The sequence below is a fragment of the Miniopterus natalensis genome, chromosome 17, assembly GCF_054644295.1.
Source record: "Miniopterus natalensis isolate mMinNat1 chromosome 17, mMinNat1.hap1, whole genome shotgun sequence".
In the NCBI taxonomy this organism is placed as follows: domain Eukaryota; kingdom Metazoa; phylum Chordata; class Mammalia; order Chiroptera; family Miniopteridae; genus Miniopterus; species Miniopterus natalensis.
The window spans coordinates 25,318,710-25,339,068 of record NC_142097.1 but is presented as its reverse complement, the minus strand read 5'-3'; the positions used below and the strand labels follow the sequence as shown (position 1 = coordinate 25,339,068).

At 33.3% G+C, this 20,359-nt stretch overlaps 1 protein-coding gene across 1 annotated transcript; it reads right to left on the bottom strand.

Annotated features, from left to right (window-relative positions):
• Nucleotides 1-1,182: 1,182 nt before the first annotated feature.
• FBXO47 (F-box protein 47) lies at nt 1,183-19,923 on the bottom strand. Its single transcript, XM_016202291.2, has 11 exons — nt 19,763-19,923; nt 17,227-17,433; nt 16,674-16,844; nt 13,664-13,740; nt 12,072-12,149; nt 10,076-10,184; nt 6,980-7,156; nt 5,878-6,024; nt 5,076-5,218; nt 2,504-2,663; nt 1,183-1,848 (listed from the first exon to the last, which is right to left on the bottom strand). Exons 2-11 carry the CDS (start codon nt 17,405-17,407, stop codon nt 1,736-1,738), a joined length of 1,356 nt encoding a protein of 451 aa, XP_016057777.1. The 5' UTR covers nt 17,408-17,433; nt 19,763-19,923; the 3' UTR covers nt 1,183-1,735.
• Between the last annotated feature and the right edge of the window lie 436 nt (nt 19,924-20,359).

Below are 20,359 nucleotides of genomic sequence, written 5' to 3'. Positions count from 1 at the left end.
ATTAAAATTTTTACTTTTTTCCTTCATTTTTCTTCTTTTTCCCCAAATAATCTAGTATATTCTCAAGTTGAAATCACCAGTGTTTTGATAAATAAATGGATCAGGTTTTCCAAAGCATGTATGAGAATAAAAGTGAGAGAGAAAAGAAAAAGCTAGCTAAGATGTTTTGTACTCTGGTATCTGCCAACTTTTAATCTTCATAATTTAGTGGTGAATTGGAAGGAAGAAAATGAAATTGAGAAGAAAATGAAACCAGGATAAAAGCAAGGACTTTGTTTTTTTGCATAACTCTACAAATGATAAACTCTGGAGAAACAATTTCTGCCACCGATGGAATTATAGGTGGACAATCCACCAAAGAAAGGCAGTTAATTTCTGATCATGCATAAAATAAGGTTAAGTGCTTCTGCTATTGAAATATAATAAAATCTTATCAAAATTTATATTTTCTCCACAATTTTCATTCTTCCTCAATCCTATTAAATCTCTTACTGAACCCTCTTACCAAATACTTGAGAATTTCCCACAATTTATACCCTACTTCTGCAGGTAATTTCTATATCTTCTAATGTTTTTTCCCTTTATCAGCTTGAGAGGTGAGTTAAGTGAAGGGCCGAGGAAGAGAAAGCCAGCCTCTGAAAACTCGAGTAGGAAGGGGTGTGTCTTCAGCAGAAGTAAAATGATCAAACCCAAGAAGAAGATGGGAGATCCAGGAGGGCTCCAGCATTTCAGCCCCATTAGGCACTATTATTTTCTACTTTAATAGTAAAAGTGGTGGTGGCAGATGCTAGTCTGACTGAAATAGTCCTGGAGCTTCTTGGAATTCATTTACTTGAGTGAAGAAAAACCCCACTCATGGGCTGCTTTAACCATCCATGCCTCCAGTTTCCTTCAAGTTCTACTTTAAGATAGGGAGAAAAGCTTTAGGAAGAAGTGTAAATTATTTGTGCACATTGTGCTGGCAGCAGAATAGGTACTTTTCTTTCATTTTATATTTTCCCTTATTTGCAACACTTTACTTTAATCCCCAGGAAATAAAAGATGATTTGCGTTAAAACAATATGTACCCCTCTCTATGTATAGACTTTTTATATGATTTGTCTTAAATAAATATATTTGTGTATATGTACATTTGATATGTACATATATGGATATGGATATACAGATATACACATACTTCCTTTGGTTTTTGATCTGTTGGTTCATACAAAATGTGAACAAAATATAATGTTCTTTGTAACTATATGCCAAGAAGGTGATTAAAAGTGTGATTTATATCTGCCCATTCCAAAACATCATATTGCAGATCTTCACAAAACATTCTAAGCTATGTCTACACAATCTAAGCAAAGCGAACAGATACATACTGTTTAATGAATTTGGGTCTGCTCAATTATAAAACAAGATTTTTTCTCTTGCTTCAAAGATCCACACATACAGGTTGGCTGACCCCAGATTCTTGGACACTAAAGTTACATTTTGTTTGGTGTTAGGTTTACCAAAATCTGGAGAGGTACAGCTTGTTTTCCAGAGAAATCTCAATATATTCTCGAGTTTGCCTATAATTTTTATATTAATAATGGTCTAAGCAGTTGCCAACTAAAATTCTATGCAACTTTAGGATGACTTAGGTGATAAAAAGTCCTTTGGATGCTGTTCTTTGATTGTGGAAAGTAGCATTCTTCTAATTGTTAGTTCAGTGAGGTAGTCTCTAAATGCAAGGCTTTCTGAGTATTTAGGTAGAGACAGAATTGATGGTCAAATACAGGACCTCCTTGTGGAAGTTAGCCTGAGCATGCACAAGATGGAACAAATTCAAAAAGATTCTGTCCTCTTCATCACGGTCTCCTACATGCCACACACAAGAGTGGACAGTGGGGGAAAAATGACAGTTAAGTTTTAAAATATAGGATCTATTTAAAACATAAGATGTTCCAATTTTTCCTAATAATATGTAACAGGAAACTAGTTAGTGATCTTTACCAAATCAGATGTTAACCACTGAAATAATGGAATTCTATAAGAGCGCTGAATTAAAAGTCAGAAGAAAAGGATGCTGGTCCATGTTTTATTGCTTCTAACTTTACAGCCTAGGGTCAGTCAGATAATTTCTCTAAGCTTTCGTTTTCTCATCTCTAAAATAGAGTTAATTATCATGTTGGCAACCTAACAAAACTAAAACAATATATATTAAAATTATACAAATACAGGATATTATGATGATTATGACAGTTGATAAGTGAGCAAGTTAAAATATTTTGCTGTGCAAAACTGAAATTGATTCCTTTCAGAGCAGACTCTTCAACTTTGTTTTCCATTAAAACTAATACCAGATTTAAAAATTTACAAAACCAGGAACTAAATATATCTCATGGAAAAAATCAATGTCTCCTCCTTCTATTCTTAGTTTAGAAATGAAAGTCTATACAGAATTATCCTTGTCTTAAGTGGAGACTAGAATGCATTTTATTCACACCTGCGAACCATCTACATGCATACTCACCAGACATAATTGACTGCAGCATTTCCATTATAATACATGCAAATGCATTTGCCACATTCTGCAGGAAGTTATTTTTTTCCACTGAAGTACTAAAGACTTTACAGACTCTTTGCATCATTTTAACTGCCCAATCCATGCAGTATAGTTCTTTCTCGCACACCTGATTTAGACATACAAAGCATTATGACAAATCTTCATGTAAAGAAAGCTACAGAATTTGAAAATTGTATTAACTATTATGGTTATGATTTTACATAATTTATTACACATGACATTACATTGAGTCTATAAGTAGGAAATGTTTTTATATCTAATACTCCTTTGCTTTCAAATGGTACAATTTTAGTGGAAAAAGATATGACATAAATAAAAGTCTGGTTCAAGATGATCATAGAATATTATTTTAAATTTAATTCATTTTTCAATTACAGTTTACATTCAATGTTATTCTGTATTAAAATCATGTACTCACCTGGTTCCATACATAGTTATCATGATATTATTGACTATATTCCCTATGCTGTAGTCTACATCTCAGTGACTATTCTGTAACTACCAATTTGTACTTCTTAACTCTTCACCTTTTGCACCCAGACCCCCAACCCTTCTCCCCACTGAAAACTGTCAGTCTGTTCTCTGTATCTCATCATAGAATATTATTAATGTGAGAATATTAAAAACAATTATTAAACTTATGGAAAATAAGCTCATTCACTCACTCAAGAGATATTTACTGAGCACATGCTAAGAGGTGGAAATACTATGGTAAGCCATAAAAACATGGCTTCTATTTTCAAGGAGTCCAATCAGGGTGACAGACAAACAAGAAATTTCAATAGGCAAGAGAACTCTATAGTATTATATTATCAACTTTCCATCTTGAGAGTTATAGAAAATATTTATCTTTCTATTATTTAAAAGATAAACATTTAAAGGAAAAACTACATGTTACTAGTTAAAACTGAAGAGAAAAAGGTTTATTTACTAACATTATAAATGGCCATTTTAACTCACATAGCCAAATAATATACAGCATAGAAACAAACTTTATAGTAGTGTAACTAAATAATGTTAATCTGACAGGAAAGCTGTATTGACTACTCATGTGTAAGGCATGGTACAAGGCATTATGAAAGAAGCAAGTGACACTGTCCTGGATTTCAAAGAATTTGCAATCTGTTTTGGGAGATGACTTACGGCACACATAAAATGGCTTAAGAATACTATTAGTAAATGAAAATAAAGAGAAGACAAATCTGAGGCAATTAATTATCAGAGTTGAGATGGTAATCAGGGAAAGCTTTCTGAAGAAGGCTTCTTCACCCTTAGTGACTTCCTCTCCATTCTGTTTGCTATAGTGCTGCCAAAGTGACCTTTAAAAAACTTGAAACTGATTATCTCTTCCCCTTCCTAAAACTTTTCAGCAGCTCCCTATTAGAGGATGTGTTCAAGCTCCACAGATAATCTATAAGGCCCTTCATGACCTGGCCTCTCCCTTTCTAATCACGCCTCCTTTTCTTCCTCTTCTGCACATTTTATCCTTCAGAAATAACACTGAGCTGCTTACAGTCCTGTGAATATAGCCATGCAATTCCATTTCTCTTTCTCTCTCTTTTGGAAGGAATCCGCTTAATTATTAAAATTAATATTTATATTGAAAATACAGTTAATTTAGTAGCTTTATTCACATTTTAAAAAGAGCCACAGAGGTTTCATTCATGTTTTAAGCAGTTGAGCTAGTAATGACCCTGTCTCCATTTCATAGGAAATGAATTACATTCACTTATTCCTCACAACAGCCAACTGGAAGATCACTCCTTTGCTTTTGAAGCACTTGTTGAGCTGGCATCTGTGATTGTAGCCAAATAAATTATTTGTCCCCTCTATCTGCCTTGTGAACTTCTATTCATTTTTTAAAATAAACTGGGCTTGGGAAAGCCCTCTCTGTCCTCTACACTCACCAATATCAGCTCCTCTTTGCTACCTCTGTTTCTACCTTTTTGCATATATAGTTTTGCATTTATCTCACTGAATTTATTTATATATACCTTAATATCTCTCAAAAGACTATAAACAGCTTTTTGTCAGAGAACTGTCCTACTAATTTCCATAATCCTAGAATCTCATACAATGTATGGCCCATAGTAAAAACTCAATCAAAAAGTAAAATGAATAGTATAATGAACACCTTGTACCCACTTTCCAGCTTACTAGTCTTGTTTCACCTTAATCTGCACTCACTACCACACCCTCTTCCTGCTACCCACTGATTATTCTGAGGCAAATCAAAAGGAGTATTTTATTTTTTAACAGAATTTTTAAAAAGGAGGATATAACTTGGGAGAGCTATATAATGACAATCTAGACATAAAGTGGGGAGAGGTTAATACAGAGAATAATTCCAAATATGATAGTTTATTACATATATTTAAAAATTTTACAAGTATATATAAAGTATATACTTATTCTTTCAAAATATTTTGTACATATTTCAGTTCCTTCAGGACAGCTCCCTGGCAGGTCAACTATAATGTTAAACAACTTGTTAGAGAAAAATTTATTTTTTACTTACCAAAGCCAAAAAGACTATTAGTCTTGCCAGTTCAGTGGTCCGTCCATTCACAGCTTTACTAGCCATGAAAGTGAAACAGATATCATTCCCACTTAGGATTAGGAGACGTGCATTATTTTCTAGAAGCCACTCACGAGGAACCACTTTTATTAGAGGAAGAACAGTTACTTAATGAGAAATTGCACAATAGCTATAGTAAACATCATTAATTACATGCAATATTACATCACTTCATTGGAAATACAATTAGTGCCAAGGGAAAAGCTCAGAAAAAATGCTTTAGTGTTTCAATTACAGCATTAACTGGAGACAGAGATTACTGCCATGTCACAGCAGCTCTTACAAATGTACTAGTAATATAGTCAAAGCATTTCTCCTACACATAGATCAACAGGCAAGGTGGCCCAATGCTGCGGAAGAAAAGAAATCCTGAAAAGTTCAGAATCTAAAGGATTATGCATAGATGGGAAAAATGAGTTCACCTCTGCCATGCCCCTGAAAGAGGGTTTCTTCTTACACAACCTAGGAGGGTGTTTTTGAGAACTTGCAAAATGGTAATAATTAAATTATGAAGCTTTCAAATACTAATGGTAACAAAGATATATTTATAACATTCACAACTGAAGGAAAGTAAGTTGATTATATGCAGTCTCTTCAAACAATGCCTAATTCTTTAAATATTTTAGAGCATTCAATAATTTCCAATAGGCAAGTCATTTGTTACCTGTAGAGTTATTCTTATAATTTTATAACTGTATTCTAATAATAAATTTCTGTTACTCTGTGTGATATATTATTTTACCTGAAAGTTCATCTATAAGACTGATAACATCATCTGCTGTCCACTCTTTGATGCCTGTGTCATACAGTAATTTAATGGCATCAGCCAAACCTTTCAGACTAGATTCATCTGTAGGTTCTTCTATCATTTTCTGCCAAACCACTTGTCCTGATTGATAATTGAAACAAAAATTAGGTTATGACAGAATAGTTGGCTTTGTGATAAAGACTTCATGGATTGTTTAAAAAGGAAATTGGATTGCATAATGGAATTCATTACTTATATATGCTACTTTCATAATGAAAGTCAATTCTGATAACAGTATAAATTTGAATGTATCTGACTGATGTGATGAAGCACAGCCACAAAAGCTAAATGAAGTAAAGAAAAGGTAGTTTCACCAAGCAGAACAGTGCTTTTAGTTCAAAGATAATGCTACCCCTATAACAGAAACTGGAATAAACAATTAATGTAATTTTACTGAAATATAGTAAAATCTGAAAATGAGAACATGCTATATTTGAAGATCTTCCACGTTTATATCAAAACAGAGTAATCCAGTCAATTTTTTATTATTTACCTATGACCTATTCTCTTTATGAATTACACAACAAAATTTAATCCTAGATTGGCTTCTTGCTGCTATTCAACATACTTTAAACTGGTTACCTCCTGATATAAGGCAATGTGAACTAAAGAGCTATATGCTAATTTTAATATTAATCTAAACTTAATTAGAAAGACAAAAAAATTGCAAAAAAATCATTATGCACCCAAAATTAAGTAAAACACTAATTCTGACTTACTACTTTGATTTACTGGCACTATTAGTCCCCTCCAGCAGCAAACATAATCTTGAATTAAGGTAATGTTTAAAAATGAAAAGCAGCTATTTTAGGTAAACCAGAGATGATAGGAATATATTTAGTAATGGCCTTCAGGGAACAATTTCTGTCTTGAAGCTTAAGTTATGCACAAGTTAATGTAGTATAAATCTATGAAATCATTAAACATTTTAGGCATTAGGAATGATGAAACTGAGCAGGTACAAAAAGATATGCTTCCTAAAGTAAACGTAATTAACCAGTTTTATAACATATGTTGCTAAAAAATAGATGCTCACCATCTTGAGGAGATATTGGTCCAAAGATGATATACAGTAATCTTGCCTGATTCACCATTGGCCACGGTTTTAGTATACGTGTCAACCAAAAAGCAGAATCACTTCTATGTGTCCAATGATCAAATAGGACATTCCTACAGAACAGTCTGATCCTTAACTCCAGTTTTCGGGCATTTCCTATGAACACAAAAGACCTGTAAACCATTTTTCCTGGAAAGGTTGCTGTGCATAATAAATAAGTCAAAGACATACATCTTTAATATGGTTTTTATTAAAAGCATTACTTCATTTTCCTCTGTAAAAATTTTAGATGATCAAGGGATTGTTTTTAAATAGCTTTATTGGGAGATAATTTACATAACCATACAATTTGCCCATTTAAAGTGTACAAGTCGATGGTTTTTAGTATATTCTTAGGTATATGCAGCCATCACCAAGTCAATTTTAGAACGTTTGATCACCTCCAAAAAGAAATCCTGCCCTTTTAGCTATTACTTCCTTATCCCTCAGTACTCTACCACTCCCAGCCCCAAGCAACCAATAATCTTTTTGTCTCTATAAATTTTCCTATTCTGGAATTTCATATGAATGAAATCATATAGTATGTGGTCTTTTGTGACTAGTTCCTTTTACTTAGCATAATGTTTTCAAGGTTCATCCATGTTATGGCATGTATCAGTACTTTATCAATTTTTATGGCCAAATAATATTCCATTGTAAATATACCACATTTTGTTTATCCACTTATCCATTGATGGACATGTGGGTTGTTTCTACCTTTTGGCTATTCTGAATAATGCTGCTATTAACATTTATGTGTAAGTTTCTGTGTGGACATGTGTTTTCATTTCTCTTGGGGATATATACCTAGGAGTAAAATTGCTGGGTCATATGGTAACTTCATATTAAATCATTTTAGGAACTTGCCAGATTGTTTTCTAAAGTGGCTGAGCCACTTTACATTTCTACCAGAAATGTATGAAGGTTCCAATTTCTCCACATTCTCACTAACACTTGTTATCTGACTTTTTGATTCTAGCCATCGTAATGGGTATGAAGCGGTATTTCATGTGTTTTTTTAACAGCTTCATTGAAATATGTATAATTTACATACCATACAATTTATCCACTTAAATTATATAATTAAATAGTTTTTATTATATTACATTACTAATTTTTTTAAATTGTAAAATGTATGTAACATAAATTTTGCTATTTAACCATTTTTAAAGTATACAGTTCAGTGGCATCAATTACATTCACAATATCGTTCAACCATCACTGCTATTTTTAAAACTTTTCATCATCTCAAACAGAAACTCTGTAACCATTATACAATAACATTCCCCTTCCCCCACTTCCTGATAACCTCTAATCTACTTTCTGGTTTTATGAATTTGCCTGTTCTAGGTACCTCACATAAGTGGAATCATACAATATTTGTCCTTTTGTGTCTGACTTATTTCACTTAGCATAATGTTTTCAAAGTGCATCCATGTTGTAGCATGTATCAAAACTTGGCTCCTTTTTATGGCTGAATAATATTCCGTTGTATGTATATACCACATTATGTTTATGTATTCATCTGTTGATGAACACTTGGTTGTTTCTTCTTTTGGGGTATTGCGAATAATGCTGCAATGAACACTGGCATACAGAAATCTGTCCAAGCCCCTGCTCTCAATTCCTTTAGGTATATATTTAGGAGTGGAAATGATGGGCCATATAATTTTATGTTTTGCTTTTTGAGGACTAGCCAAACTTTTCCATAATGGTGGCACCATTTTACATTTTTATATTATTTATGTTCTACTTGTTTGTAGAAAAGACAAGTGTAAATGGAAAGTGGTAGAAATGTGGAAGAAGTGTCTGAGACACTGAGTAGAGCAATATGCTTACTTTATACCAAACTGATATACAGAGTTTTGGGTAATAAGTTTTGTTTTTGTTCATCCTAACCCAAGAATGGATATATATATATTTTTTTTAATCCTCACCTGAGGATATTTTTTCCATTGCTTTTCAGAGAGAGTGGAAGGGGGAGAGACAGACAGACATGTGAGAGAGACACATCGATTGGTTGCCTTGTGCAACCCAGGTACATGCTCTTGGCCAGAATTGAACCTGGAACCTTTCAGTCTGTGAACAATGCTCTAACCACAGAGCCAAACTGGCTAGGGCCCGAGGCTATTTTTTTCCATTGATTCTCAGACAGTGTAAGAGAAGGAGGGAAGGGAGAGAGAAATAAAGAGAGAGAAACATTGATGTGAAAGAGACACATAGATTGGTTGCCTCCAGCACGCACCCCGACCGGGGTGGGGATCGAACCTGCACCCCAGGTATGTGCGTTTGATTGGGAATCGAACCCTCAACCCTTTGGTGTGCAGGCCGGTACTTTAACCACTGAGCCACATCTGCCAGGGCCCAACTATATTTTTATACTTTTAAACATATGTATGCAACTATAAAGAATATATAGAATTATTTTTCGTGTTTTTAATATGCTTATAAATTGTTTCATATTGAAAGTATTATTTGGTAACCTTTCTCTCAAATTATATCTTGAGATTTACCTATATTCATACACATGACTCTAGTCCATTTATTTTAACCAATAAGGTTTTTTAATTGTATGAATATGCCACAATTCATTTATCTGTTCTCCTGACAATGGGCATTTAGGTTGTTTGCAGCTTTTCATGGTTACATGCTATACTATTCGTTCTTATATGTCTCCTGGTGCACACAATGAGAGTTTCTCAGAGTGAAACTGCTGGATTGTAGAGTTCCATAATTTTTAAAATATAAAATATTTCAGGTATATACAAAGGTTTAATGAATACTACAATGAACAACTTTTGTCCTCCACCCGGCTTAAGTAATAAAATATTAATACAGTTGAAGCCCTCTGAGTACTTCTCTAATCACATGCCACTTGTTCCTCACTATCCAATTCAGTGTTTATCATTCCCTTATATTTCTTTGTTGTTTTACTATAAATGGGTGCCACAATTTATTTTTAAATACACTTTTGAACTGTGCTTTTTTTCTATTTTAATTTCTGTATAATGTCATTTCTGAATTGCAGTTCTTTACCTGGTTTGCTGAAGACAATGGTCTGCATCTTGCGGGAGAGATCAGTCAGCTCACATAAGAAGTTAAAAACACGATGGCACTCGAGTTCATCCCAACCTGCTGTTAAGGTCTGAGGATAATAAAATAAAGAAAACATTGCATATGTTCAGACCTCACATCAAAACATGAGTCACTATTACCTTATCAGCATATAACTATTGTAGCACATGATCCAGGTGATGTATAATTTTTATCCACTATGGAACTATTGAAATTAATAAGAAATTTTACATAAATGAAATACAGAAATAGTCCAAATCCAGTTTCTTTTTCATTGTAAAGGGAGTATGTTTTCAGAGAATTTCTAAATGTACTGAATCCTGAACTCTGACAGTATGAGGAAAATAAGAAAGGCCTAAACCCTAGAACACAGCTTTAGACATCTAACTCACAAGCATACTGTGCCTTAGTTTTAGACTATAGTAGAACCCCTTTGGCCCCCTCTAGCTATCATTTGTGATGCTGCTTACAAATAATAATGATTTCATTTTAATGTGACAATTTTGAGTATTTATGACATCTGGATGTGAACAAGCAAAAAAATTTTATTAGGACAAAATTTAATAATTATTTTTGAGCAAATTCAAATGTACAGTTAAACATACATGAAAAGGAAATTCTAATGATATATCACTATACAGTTGACCCTTGAACAACAGGTTTGTGCTGTGCAAGTCCACCTTTAATGTAGATTTTTTTCAGCAAATACCTGTAGTGTTTTCAATGTGAGGTTGGGAGTACCCAGATGTGCAGAGCTTACTGTATGCATTAATGTACACCATTTTATATAGGGGACTTGAGCATCTATGGATTTTGGTATCTGTGTGGGGTCCCAGAACCAACCCCCCTCAAATACCAAGAGACCACTTAAATTTGGGGGGAGTCAAAAGTTATACACAGATTTTCAACTGTGCATAGGTTGGTGCCCCTAATGTCTGTATTAGGGTTAACTATAATTAGATTTTGAAGATTTCTTAAAATAGTTGACCTGGATTTCAGTAGTATATAAATTAATATATTATCTCTGGAAGGACATACAAGAAACTGCTAACATTGGTTAATTCTACTGAAGGGCACTCAGTGGACAAGGGACAGGCCTTAGAGGGAGACTTATTTTTCACTTTATACCATTTGTGCCCTTATATAAATACATGTGCTCATATTACCTGTCCCCCCAAAAAAGAAAAAAGAAAAAAAAAGAAAGAAAAAAATCTATCTTGGAAGAGGGCCAGTGGGAGGGCCTATGGTGGCTGACAGGCTGGGATATAAGCAAGATTATTGTAAGACTATTGCAAACCTCATAAGGTTGTTGTAAGTTTTAAATAAGTTAGTACATGTAAATTGCTTAGAATAGTATAATATATTAATAATATATTAATAATATTAACATTAAATTATGTTAATATCTTCTTTGTTTACAATGAAATAATGTTCTTAAAATCATACAGCTGATTTTTTTCTAGCTCTGTTGAGATATCACTGGCATGTAAGTTGAAGATATACAACATAGTGATTTTTATATATGTATATATTGCAAAATGATCATCACAAGGTTAGTTACATCTATCACTTCCCATAGTTACAATTTTTTTCATACAGTTGATTTCTAAAATCACATCTTAAATAACTAGCCCAAGACTTAAAACTCATTATACACACACATATCTCACCCCACACTATTTCTAGTCTTTACAACAGTGGCTAGAAACTTCGAGAATATTGGTATAGAGCAAGTAAATGTTAAATATTTCTTTCTTACCAGTGAGAAATCTAAGAAGAAAACCTGAGGTGGCAAACATTATTAGACTAACATATTCTCAAATTTTTACAATTTTATTGTGTTATTTTTTTAGATTATTATTATTTTTATTAACTCATGGAGCAATGGATTACATACACTACTTGTCAACAGTTCAAAAACATTCCTTTTCTTCTTTCATTAAAAAAATATATATACCTGTAAAAACATGCCATAACATGATAATCCTAAACATTGCATAGGAGTTGCACAGCCACTGAATTTAAAACAGGAAACCTGTAAAGAGAACAGCTATTAATTCCTCCTTTTCAGTGGAACTGAACAATGATTTCAAATTTAATGGAAATATGTAAGAATTTTGTCAGTATTACCTGAAAATAACTAAAAGATTAAATAACTGCTTAACATTGTTATATAGATGGGGATTACAAAAGAAATATAAAACAAAGGCTGCCGTCACAGAGCTCACATTAGGAGAATAAGATATACATATGTGAAGTTACATATTTAGATAATTCAGGTTAGAGTATGTATATATAGCAAAATGACTGAAAAAATACTATATCAGTTACTATGAAAGCAGGGAAATGATAAATTTGGAAATGATCAAAAAAGCTTATAAAGGATGTGAAAAAAGCAATGTCTTAAAGTAGGAGTCAGATATAATAAATGGAAAGGATTGGTGAGAAACAATAAGGGCAAAATTGTATAGAGGTAGAAATAAAAAAAGTTTATTTGGGAAGAAAGATATGACCAACTTAACTAGGCTCAAAGTAATAGGAAGTATAGTTGCATTGTAAAGGAGAACCTTAAATACCAGCTATGGATTTTGGACCTTACCTTGCTGAAGTTGAGCACCCACTGAAATATTTTTAAGCAAGAAAATTAACTTGATGAAAGTGATACTTTAGGAAGAAAAACCTGATTCAGTGTTCAGAATGTCTTGGGGACTGAAGAAATGGATGGCAGAAAGATCATCTGGGAAGCTGCTACAGTAATAGAGACCTGAATTCCATGCAAATATTGACATGGAAAAAGCCAGTGCAGCCCGGCCGGTGTAGCTCAGCAGTTGAGCATTGACCTATGATCCAGATCGCAGTTCGATTCCTGATCAGGGCACATGCCCAGGTGGCAGGCTCAATCCCCAGTGGAGGGTGTGCAGGAGGCAGCCGATCAATGACTCTCTCATCATTGATGTTTCTATTGCTCTCTCTCCCTCTCCTTTACTCTCTTTGAAATCAATAAAGATATATATTTTTTAAAAAGCCAGTGTATCAGAAATAGTTTGCATAGTGAGTGTAGAACTATGCCATTAGTGTTGTATGTTTGGGTTTCTTACATAGAGATTATAATACATTGATACATATTTCCAAGTCATTATTATAAAAGGATTGTCATTTTATACATTAAAATACTTGCCTATGTTTTTGTATATTTAAACAATAAGATTTTAACATTCAGAAATTATTTCATTTTAATAAAATATCTAAATAACCATTTTAAAACATCCTCATGATTCCTATGTGGGGTAAAAATACTTTTATACTCTGATAAACCTAATAACTTTAAATGATATACTTAGTTATATAAAAATTATTTTATAATAATTAAAAGACTACTATACTACATTTTGGTGTTCTATAATCTTTAAGTACTTGGTAAAGTATTAGATTATCATCGATCAATTTTTTAGTACTAATTCATGGAATTCTACTAATATAGATCTTAAATGAGTATAAGACAATGATACAATATCAAAATTGTGAACTAATTCAGAAGTATGATCTTACTTCTGCAAGTATCTTGTGAATGTACTTTAGTCTTTCCTTTGTGGGTAGCAGCAATGTACATCTTTTAAACAGTAAACCTGAGAAAGTTAAAAAAAACAACACATGAGAAACAGTGACAACAATGCAATCAACTTAAAAATATCTATAAAGCACAGCATAATGTTTCCTGAAAGTCAAGTATGGTATACCACAGTGAACTGTGAGCTGATATGTATTTTAAGAGGAAGTCTGGGAGGAAGGGTGTAAAACATTTATATGTTGATTACCGACCGAATGACTCTGATGTCAACCTAGAGGCACTGGCATAAAATTTTATAGAATATTGTGAAATTGATACTATAGGACAGATATGGAAAAGTTTTAAATTATTTAGATTTAAAAAGATACAATAACAAGACACAAAATACATAGGGAAACTTTATATTGTCTTTATTACATAGAAAACATATTCAAATATCTCTTGAAATTAACCTCATGTCCACAAAGGAAAATGTTTTGAATTGCAAAACATGGAAAGAATGGGAAAGAGATTTTGTATTCCTTTTTGGAAAAAAACCCTCATAAGTCCTTAAAATTTCAAAGGTTTGAAGTAAGTTTTGCCTACAGAAAATATCCAGTTTGGATGAAATATCTATTTCTTCCTTCAAAGATATCCTTTTATGGTGCTTGCATGTTAAGAATGTGTAGAATTTTGTGTTCAGATATTTAAAAATGAAAAGGGGAGAAAAAAAAACCCTCTTCAATCTCCCAGTGAGATATGTAACTTCAACTACAGTGACAGGAAGTGAATGATTTGTTTCCTCCAACTTTCAGTGGTCTGTTTTCCTAAAATGGTAATACATTGTTAACATTCCTATGAGGGCAAATGTCCTCAAATTAAAAATAAGATATATGAAAAAAAATAAAAATAAATAAGATATATGGCAGGAAAATATATACCTGAATATCAAGACTTTCTTCAGTTTTTATCTTCTCTGCATTTACTTTTTTAACATAATATAATTACTACTTTATATAATTCTGTAGACTATATGGGAATTTAATTTATTTTTAGAAGTTGCTATGTTTGGGTAACACATGACCAGAATTCAGTTTTAAACACAAACCCTCTCTATTTTTGTACATAAAAAGACATTTTCAGTGTTTGGCTTTTAGGCTGAGTTCTTCTCCTTTCATTTTTTGGCATCCAGTCCCATGGTATATCATAGCTGGGGAACTGTAAGCTATGATTGTATGTTGGTTGCCTTTTCTAATGTAATACTCCTATTTTTAAGGGTTGCAATTTACCATAAAAACCAATACTGGCTGATTTTTTTTTTTTTTAAACACAGGTGCTCTGCTATACTCTTTAGAGACCAACTTCTTTAATTTCTTCCTACTAAAATAGAGTCAGATGTAATGTTCTTTCCATATTGGCCATCTGCTCTGTTTTGTATGAAGAAGCAAATTAAAATTTATAATGTTCAAAGAGCAGGATTCTGAAAATGTTACTTTAACGTCTGAAAGCAAGAACAGATCAGACAGGAATAGCAACATGAGAAAATGGTAAGTACATCAAACATTTACCTAAAAAATCAGTCATAAGCCAGGTGTCTGCATCAAAATTAAGTGTAAGGTTGAAATCATTACATAACTAAAACTGTTTTAAAAAGCTAGCTATTAAGGTCAATACACATTTGTATTTTTAACTGACTTATCCATACAATTGTCTTAATGCTTTTGTTTGTTTATTTGTTTAAGCAATTGAGCCTTGGTCAGAGAGAAAATTTTCTTTCAGATGAAAACCAAAGAATAAGCTCTTTTACCCAACCACCACTTTCTCTGCAACTAATGATGTTTGGAGAAAGATATTTATAATAACAGGTAGCAAAAAGTAACTGCATATTCTGTTACAGACTTTACTAAGCCTAATAATAAATACTGAAGCCAATAACACTGTAATCAAATTATATACCTCTCATTTAGTATTGTTAAATATACTTGTCAAATACAGTTTTATATATTTACATCTATCTAATCTATCTAATCTATCTATTTATCTATTTAAATGTCTTCATTGATTTCAGAGAGAGGAAGGGAGAGGGAGAGAGAGAGAGAAACATCAATGATGAGAGAGAGTCATTGATCGGCTGCCTCCTGCACACTCCGCACTGGTGATTGAGCCCACAACCCAGACATGTGCCCTGACTGGGAACTGAACCAAGATCTGGATCATAGGTCAATGCTCAACCGCTGAGCCACGCTGGCTGGGCATATACAGTCTTATTTTATTAATTTAAAGCTAGGCATCCTCGGGCTTCTAAAATGTAATATTCAGTTGACTTACTTGTATACCTTTATTTAAATCTCAACATCACTTCGATATTTGGTTTTATTGCCATGCTTTGGTTAATTATAAGGTGATTTCATAATTAAATTGGTGTAATTAGTCAAGTCAAAAATAGAATTTTATTTGAGCACTCTTAGGGAGAATAAAATCAATAAATGGAGTGAAAGACGAATACAAGTAAAGGGGAAAAATTATACAAATTTCCTTTGATAAGGTTAATTTAATCATAGCATAATGACTTATTAGTAAATGTATATAGTGCTTTCAAAAAAAGAAAACTATTGTTTCTGATAAAAGAATAAGTGATCTTCCACAATAATGTGTTTAAATTTCTTTTCTATTTTAAGGACCAGATTATGGTTGAAAGGGAAAAGTGGTATAAAGATAAAACTCATTAGATCCAGAGGAAATAAAACAGAAAATACATCAATTTCCTAAACTGGTAAGCCACATGAAATCACAAGGGCTGACACTTTACATTAAAGTGCATTCCTCTCATCTTTAAAGATAAGTGTAAGGGACTGCTGTTAAGGGAAAGTCCTCACATTGAAGAGTAAAAGCATCATAGAAATAGGCACATATTAGGAAATATTCCATTTCCCATGGGTCTTACAGAACTGTATAATAAAATCCCATTAAGTATAGTTCTTTACTTATTACATTTCTTATTACATAAATTACCTAGAGATCTGTAGTGTTCCAATACAGCAGAGTCTTGTCTCTTGCCAGGCAGCTCAAGGTCATGAAAGTCCTGTAGTAAAAATCTTTTGCTTCCTGATGAGGTTGAGATATAATTAATAATGTGCTGGCTGACTGTTTTGGACACCATGCTTAGCATGCTGATATCCTTCACTATCAAAGGAAAAATATATACATATATGTGAATGGCTTAAATACAAGAACATCACTGTTAGTACAGTGTAAAAACATATAAGTTTGCTCATTAATAATAATAGTAAATAATAGTAAAAATAAAGAGGAAAAATCTTAAAATTGTTTTAAATTCAGTGCTCAATAAATTAGAAACATTTTGGGATGTAACAGTCAAGTTACCATGTCATTATAATTAGAAGCATGCTTAAAGAGTTTGAATATTGTACTTTCCCATTGTATCCCTTACCTAACAATGATGAAACTTTAGAAAATAAACAATGTGAACACCATTAATTCTGGCAGGGCTGAAGATAACAAAATAGCTCTTGGGAAAAATAAAAACATAGTCCCCAAACCTCACCTGACAAATATCTTAAGATTATTTGGAATATTTCCAATGGCAAGGCTTTAAAATTTCCAAGTGCTGATAAGGGCTGAGAATCTGGGTTAAGGGTGTTGGAAACATGGCTGGATCGACGACTACTACGTCTATATTTCTGGTTGGGAATCAAAGTGAAACTGGTATTTACTCTAGATGCCATCCTTTTTCTTATCTTGTGAAGTTACCCTGGTTAGAAAAAACAAAGTACATGAGAAAAAGAAGAAAAGAAATTATAGTGATAAAGAGTTGTTATTTTTTTAAATGAAGAGGTTGATATTTTGATGGGAAATATAGCTGTCTATATTTATAAAGTTTTTAATATGGTGTCCCATTTATGGATTTCCCACCAGTAGTCTATTATTCATCTCAGCATAATATGAAATATTTAAAAATATTTTCCCTCTTAGCCAAATATTCTAGACAAAGACTTTTAGCAGAAAATGAGAATGTGTTTGGATGAAACATATTCTAAGAAAAGAAATATGAGAACATTTTAAAAAGAAAGATTTAACACAATAGAAACCAATTAAATTCAACACATTCAATTTCTATCAATTAGTATGTTGCTTTTATAATCTTTACATTAAAAAGTCAAAATATTGATGTAGCTTTAAAATTCTGCAGTAATGTTTTTCTATTTCTTTAAAACTGAGCACTGATATCTTCTGTTAGAAATAATAAAAACAAAAAGATAAAAAATAGAGACTTTAAGTTTAGAGCTTTTAAAATTTTACTAGCTCTAAGAGATTAAGAAGGTTGTATTACTATTATCAATTAAATGCTGTGTAATATATAAATAAGCAGTGAAATTAAAGTCTTGTAAAATTAATAAGACTCAAATAAATAAAATAATAATTTTCCCTCAATTTCAGTTTTGGTTAATAAAAGTCACTGCTAAGTCTTAGGAAGTGTGAATGTGTGTATGTGTGTGGCTAACACAACTTGATTTCAAAATGAACATTTCTTAGAGGGAATTAAAATCACTGATAACTTACTTGTATTAAAAAATAATTTTTTAAAAAACTACTCATCACACACAGTGACACTGTCACTACCGCTCTCATTCAGAAAACATTGTCTTATATATATATATGTATATATGTGTATATATATGCATAATCACAACTCTAGCCTAAAGCTCCTTGTTTCCGAAGTAACAACTAAGAGCCTTCATCAGTTACAAGTATATCTGACCAAAATGCATTTTCTCCTTTTGTCAGAAAATTGCTAAAATCGTATTGTTACTTATTCATCTTAAAAGGTTACATATCAACTTATATCAATTTAAAATCAGTTACACATTTGAACACACGGCCAAGAAATTTAGTGCTTCATGAAAAGCATACAGTGAACCTTCTTTAAGACCATATCATAGCACTTTGCTTCAGCATTCAATGACCATTTAAATTAGCAGATTTTTTAAAATAATGGTTAAAATTATGCAAGTAATATATGCATTGTCAAAATGTTTACAAAATACAGCAAAACAAACAGATTAAATTTGCCTATAAACACTTTGATTTATATCATTCCAGAATTTCACGTATATATTTTTTAACAAAAAATAAAAAGGGGGGGGATCACTGTTCATCTACTTTGTAATCTTTTTCAATTGTAATTAAAATTACAACTTCTTTCCATGCCAATAGATATATACTTCTACAAGTAATATATTTTAAGGGCTGCAAATAATTCCACCAAAGGGAAGAATCTTAATTTATTTAATCCATGACGTTGTTGTTTTTCTCACAGTAGGTAGGCATTTTAAAGCAATATCATTGTTATAAAATATAAACCTGGCCCAGGATTTGCTTCTCTGAGGAACTTGTAAAGAGGAACTTGGGTGGGCTTGTGGGCTCTTCAGAGATGCACAACCCACGGGACTTTAGTGTGTCAACCACTCAGTGTGTATACACTCACACACACACACACACACACACACACACACACACACACACACACACACACATGCCTCTGAGAGGGTTAAAACACAATGCCCACATTCTTTTAAGACTAAAGCCTCTTTTTACAATTTCTTATTTTCCTCTCAGGCCTGAACGTATAAGAAGATAGCAGGCTTTTCTGAAAAACTTAAAGATGTAATCCCAAATTATTGCGGGTTTCCTCTCACCCCTCCAGGGAAAGAGAATCAGACCAAAATTAAAGCCACACAATGTTTCCACGCCCCCGGCCCAGCCCACTCATTTGACTATGTGTGAAAGGCTTTGAGCGCCCTCTTGAACTTTTTTCCCCGGTTTCAGAGGAAAACCGTCCCGCGGCTCTTCACCGGGATTTCGATTTTGTTTGAACCTAAGACAACCCTCTGAAGAGACCCACCCCATCTGCTCGGGTGTTAGCCCAAAACATCTCCAACGAGGTGAACCAGGGAGGCCACAAAAGACAAACCGGCCAGTATAAGAATCAAACTACACTGGGATGCATTTTTTACCCCTTTCAGTTCATCAGAAGTTGAAACTACCTCAAGAAAATACGGGGGAAAAGAATATCTTTTTACCACAGATTTTGACAGTTTTCCGACTAAAGAATCACAGGAAGATGGGATTTAGTCGCTCTGCCCCACCATCCTCAAGTCTCTTAATGTTTTTAAAGAAAAAAAATCGCCTCAAGATTTTCCGGCCGGGAAGAGAGAAGGTCCGGCTCTGATCCGCTCCAGCGCTGCGGTCCCGCCTCCCAGGAGCCCCCTAACCTCGAGAAGATTTTAGAATCCTCCCAGGAGCCCCAGCGGGAGGGAGGTCCCACCCCCTCATGAATATTAATAAACCCGACTCCCATAGTGCCCTCCTCCCCGGAACCCAGGCTGGAGCCATCCTTTTGCCCCAAACTGAAGACCGGAAGGGGTGGAGCCGTTAGAATCTGGGGGCGGGGCTGGTACAAAGCGAGAGCCCCAACCTGGCGAGCCGTACGTCTGCTCTAAACCACTTCCTCCACTTTCAGCCTAGTGTTGAGTCCATTTTTTATTTTCCCCAACCCACCCCAATAGGGTACGTTACAGGAGCTTTCATCAAAAGTTCTGTTGGAAAAAAACAAACCCAAACATTCCTTTTGAAACCCATCTGGGTGCCTAGAATCTAAGGAAGAGGAGAGCCTCCGG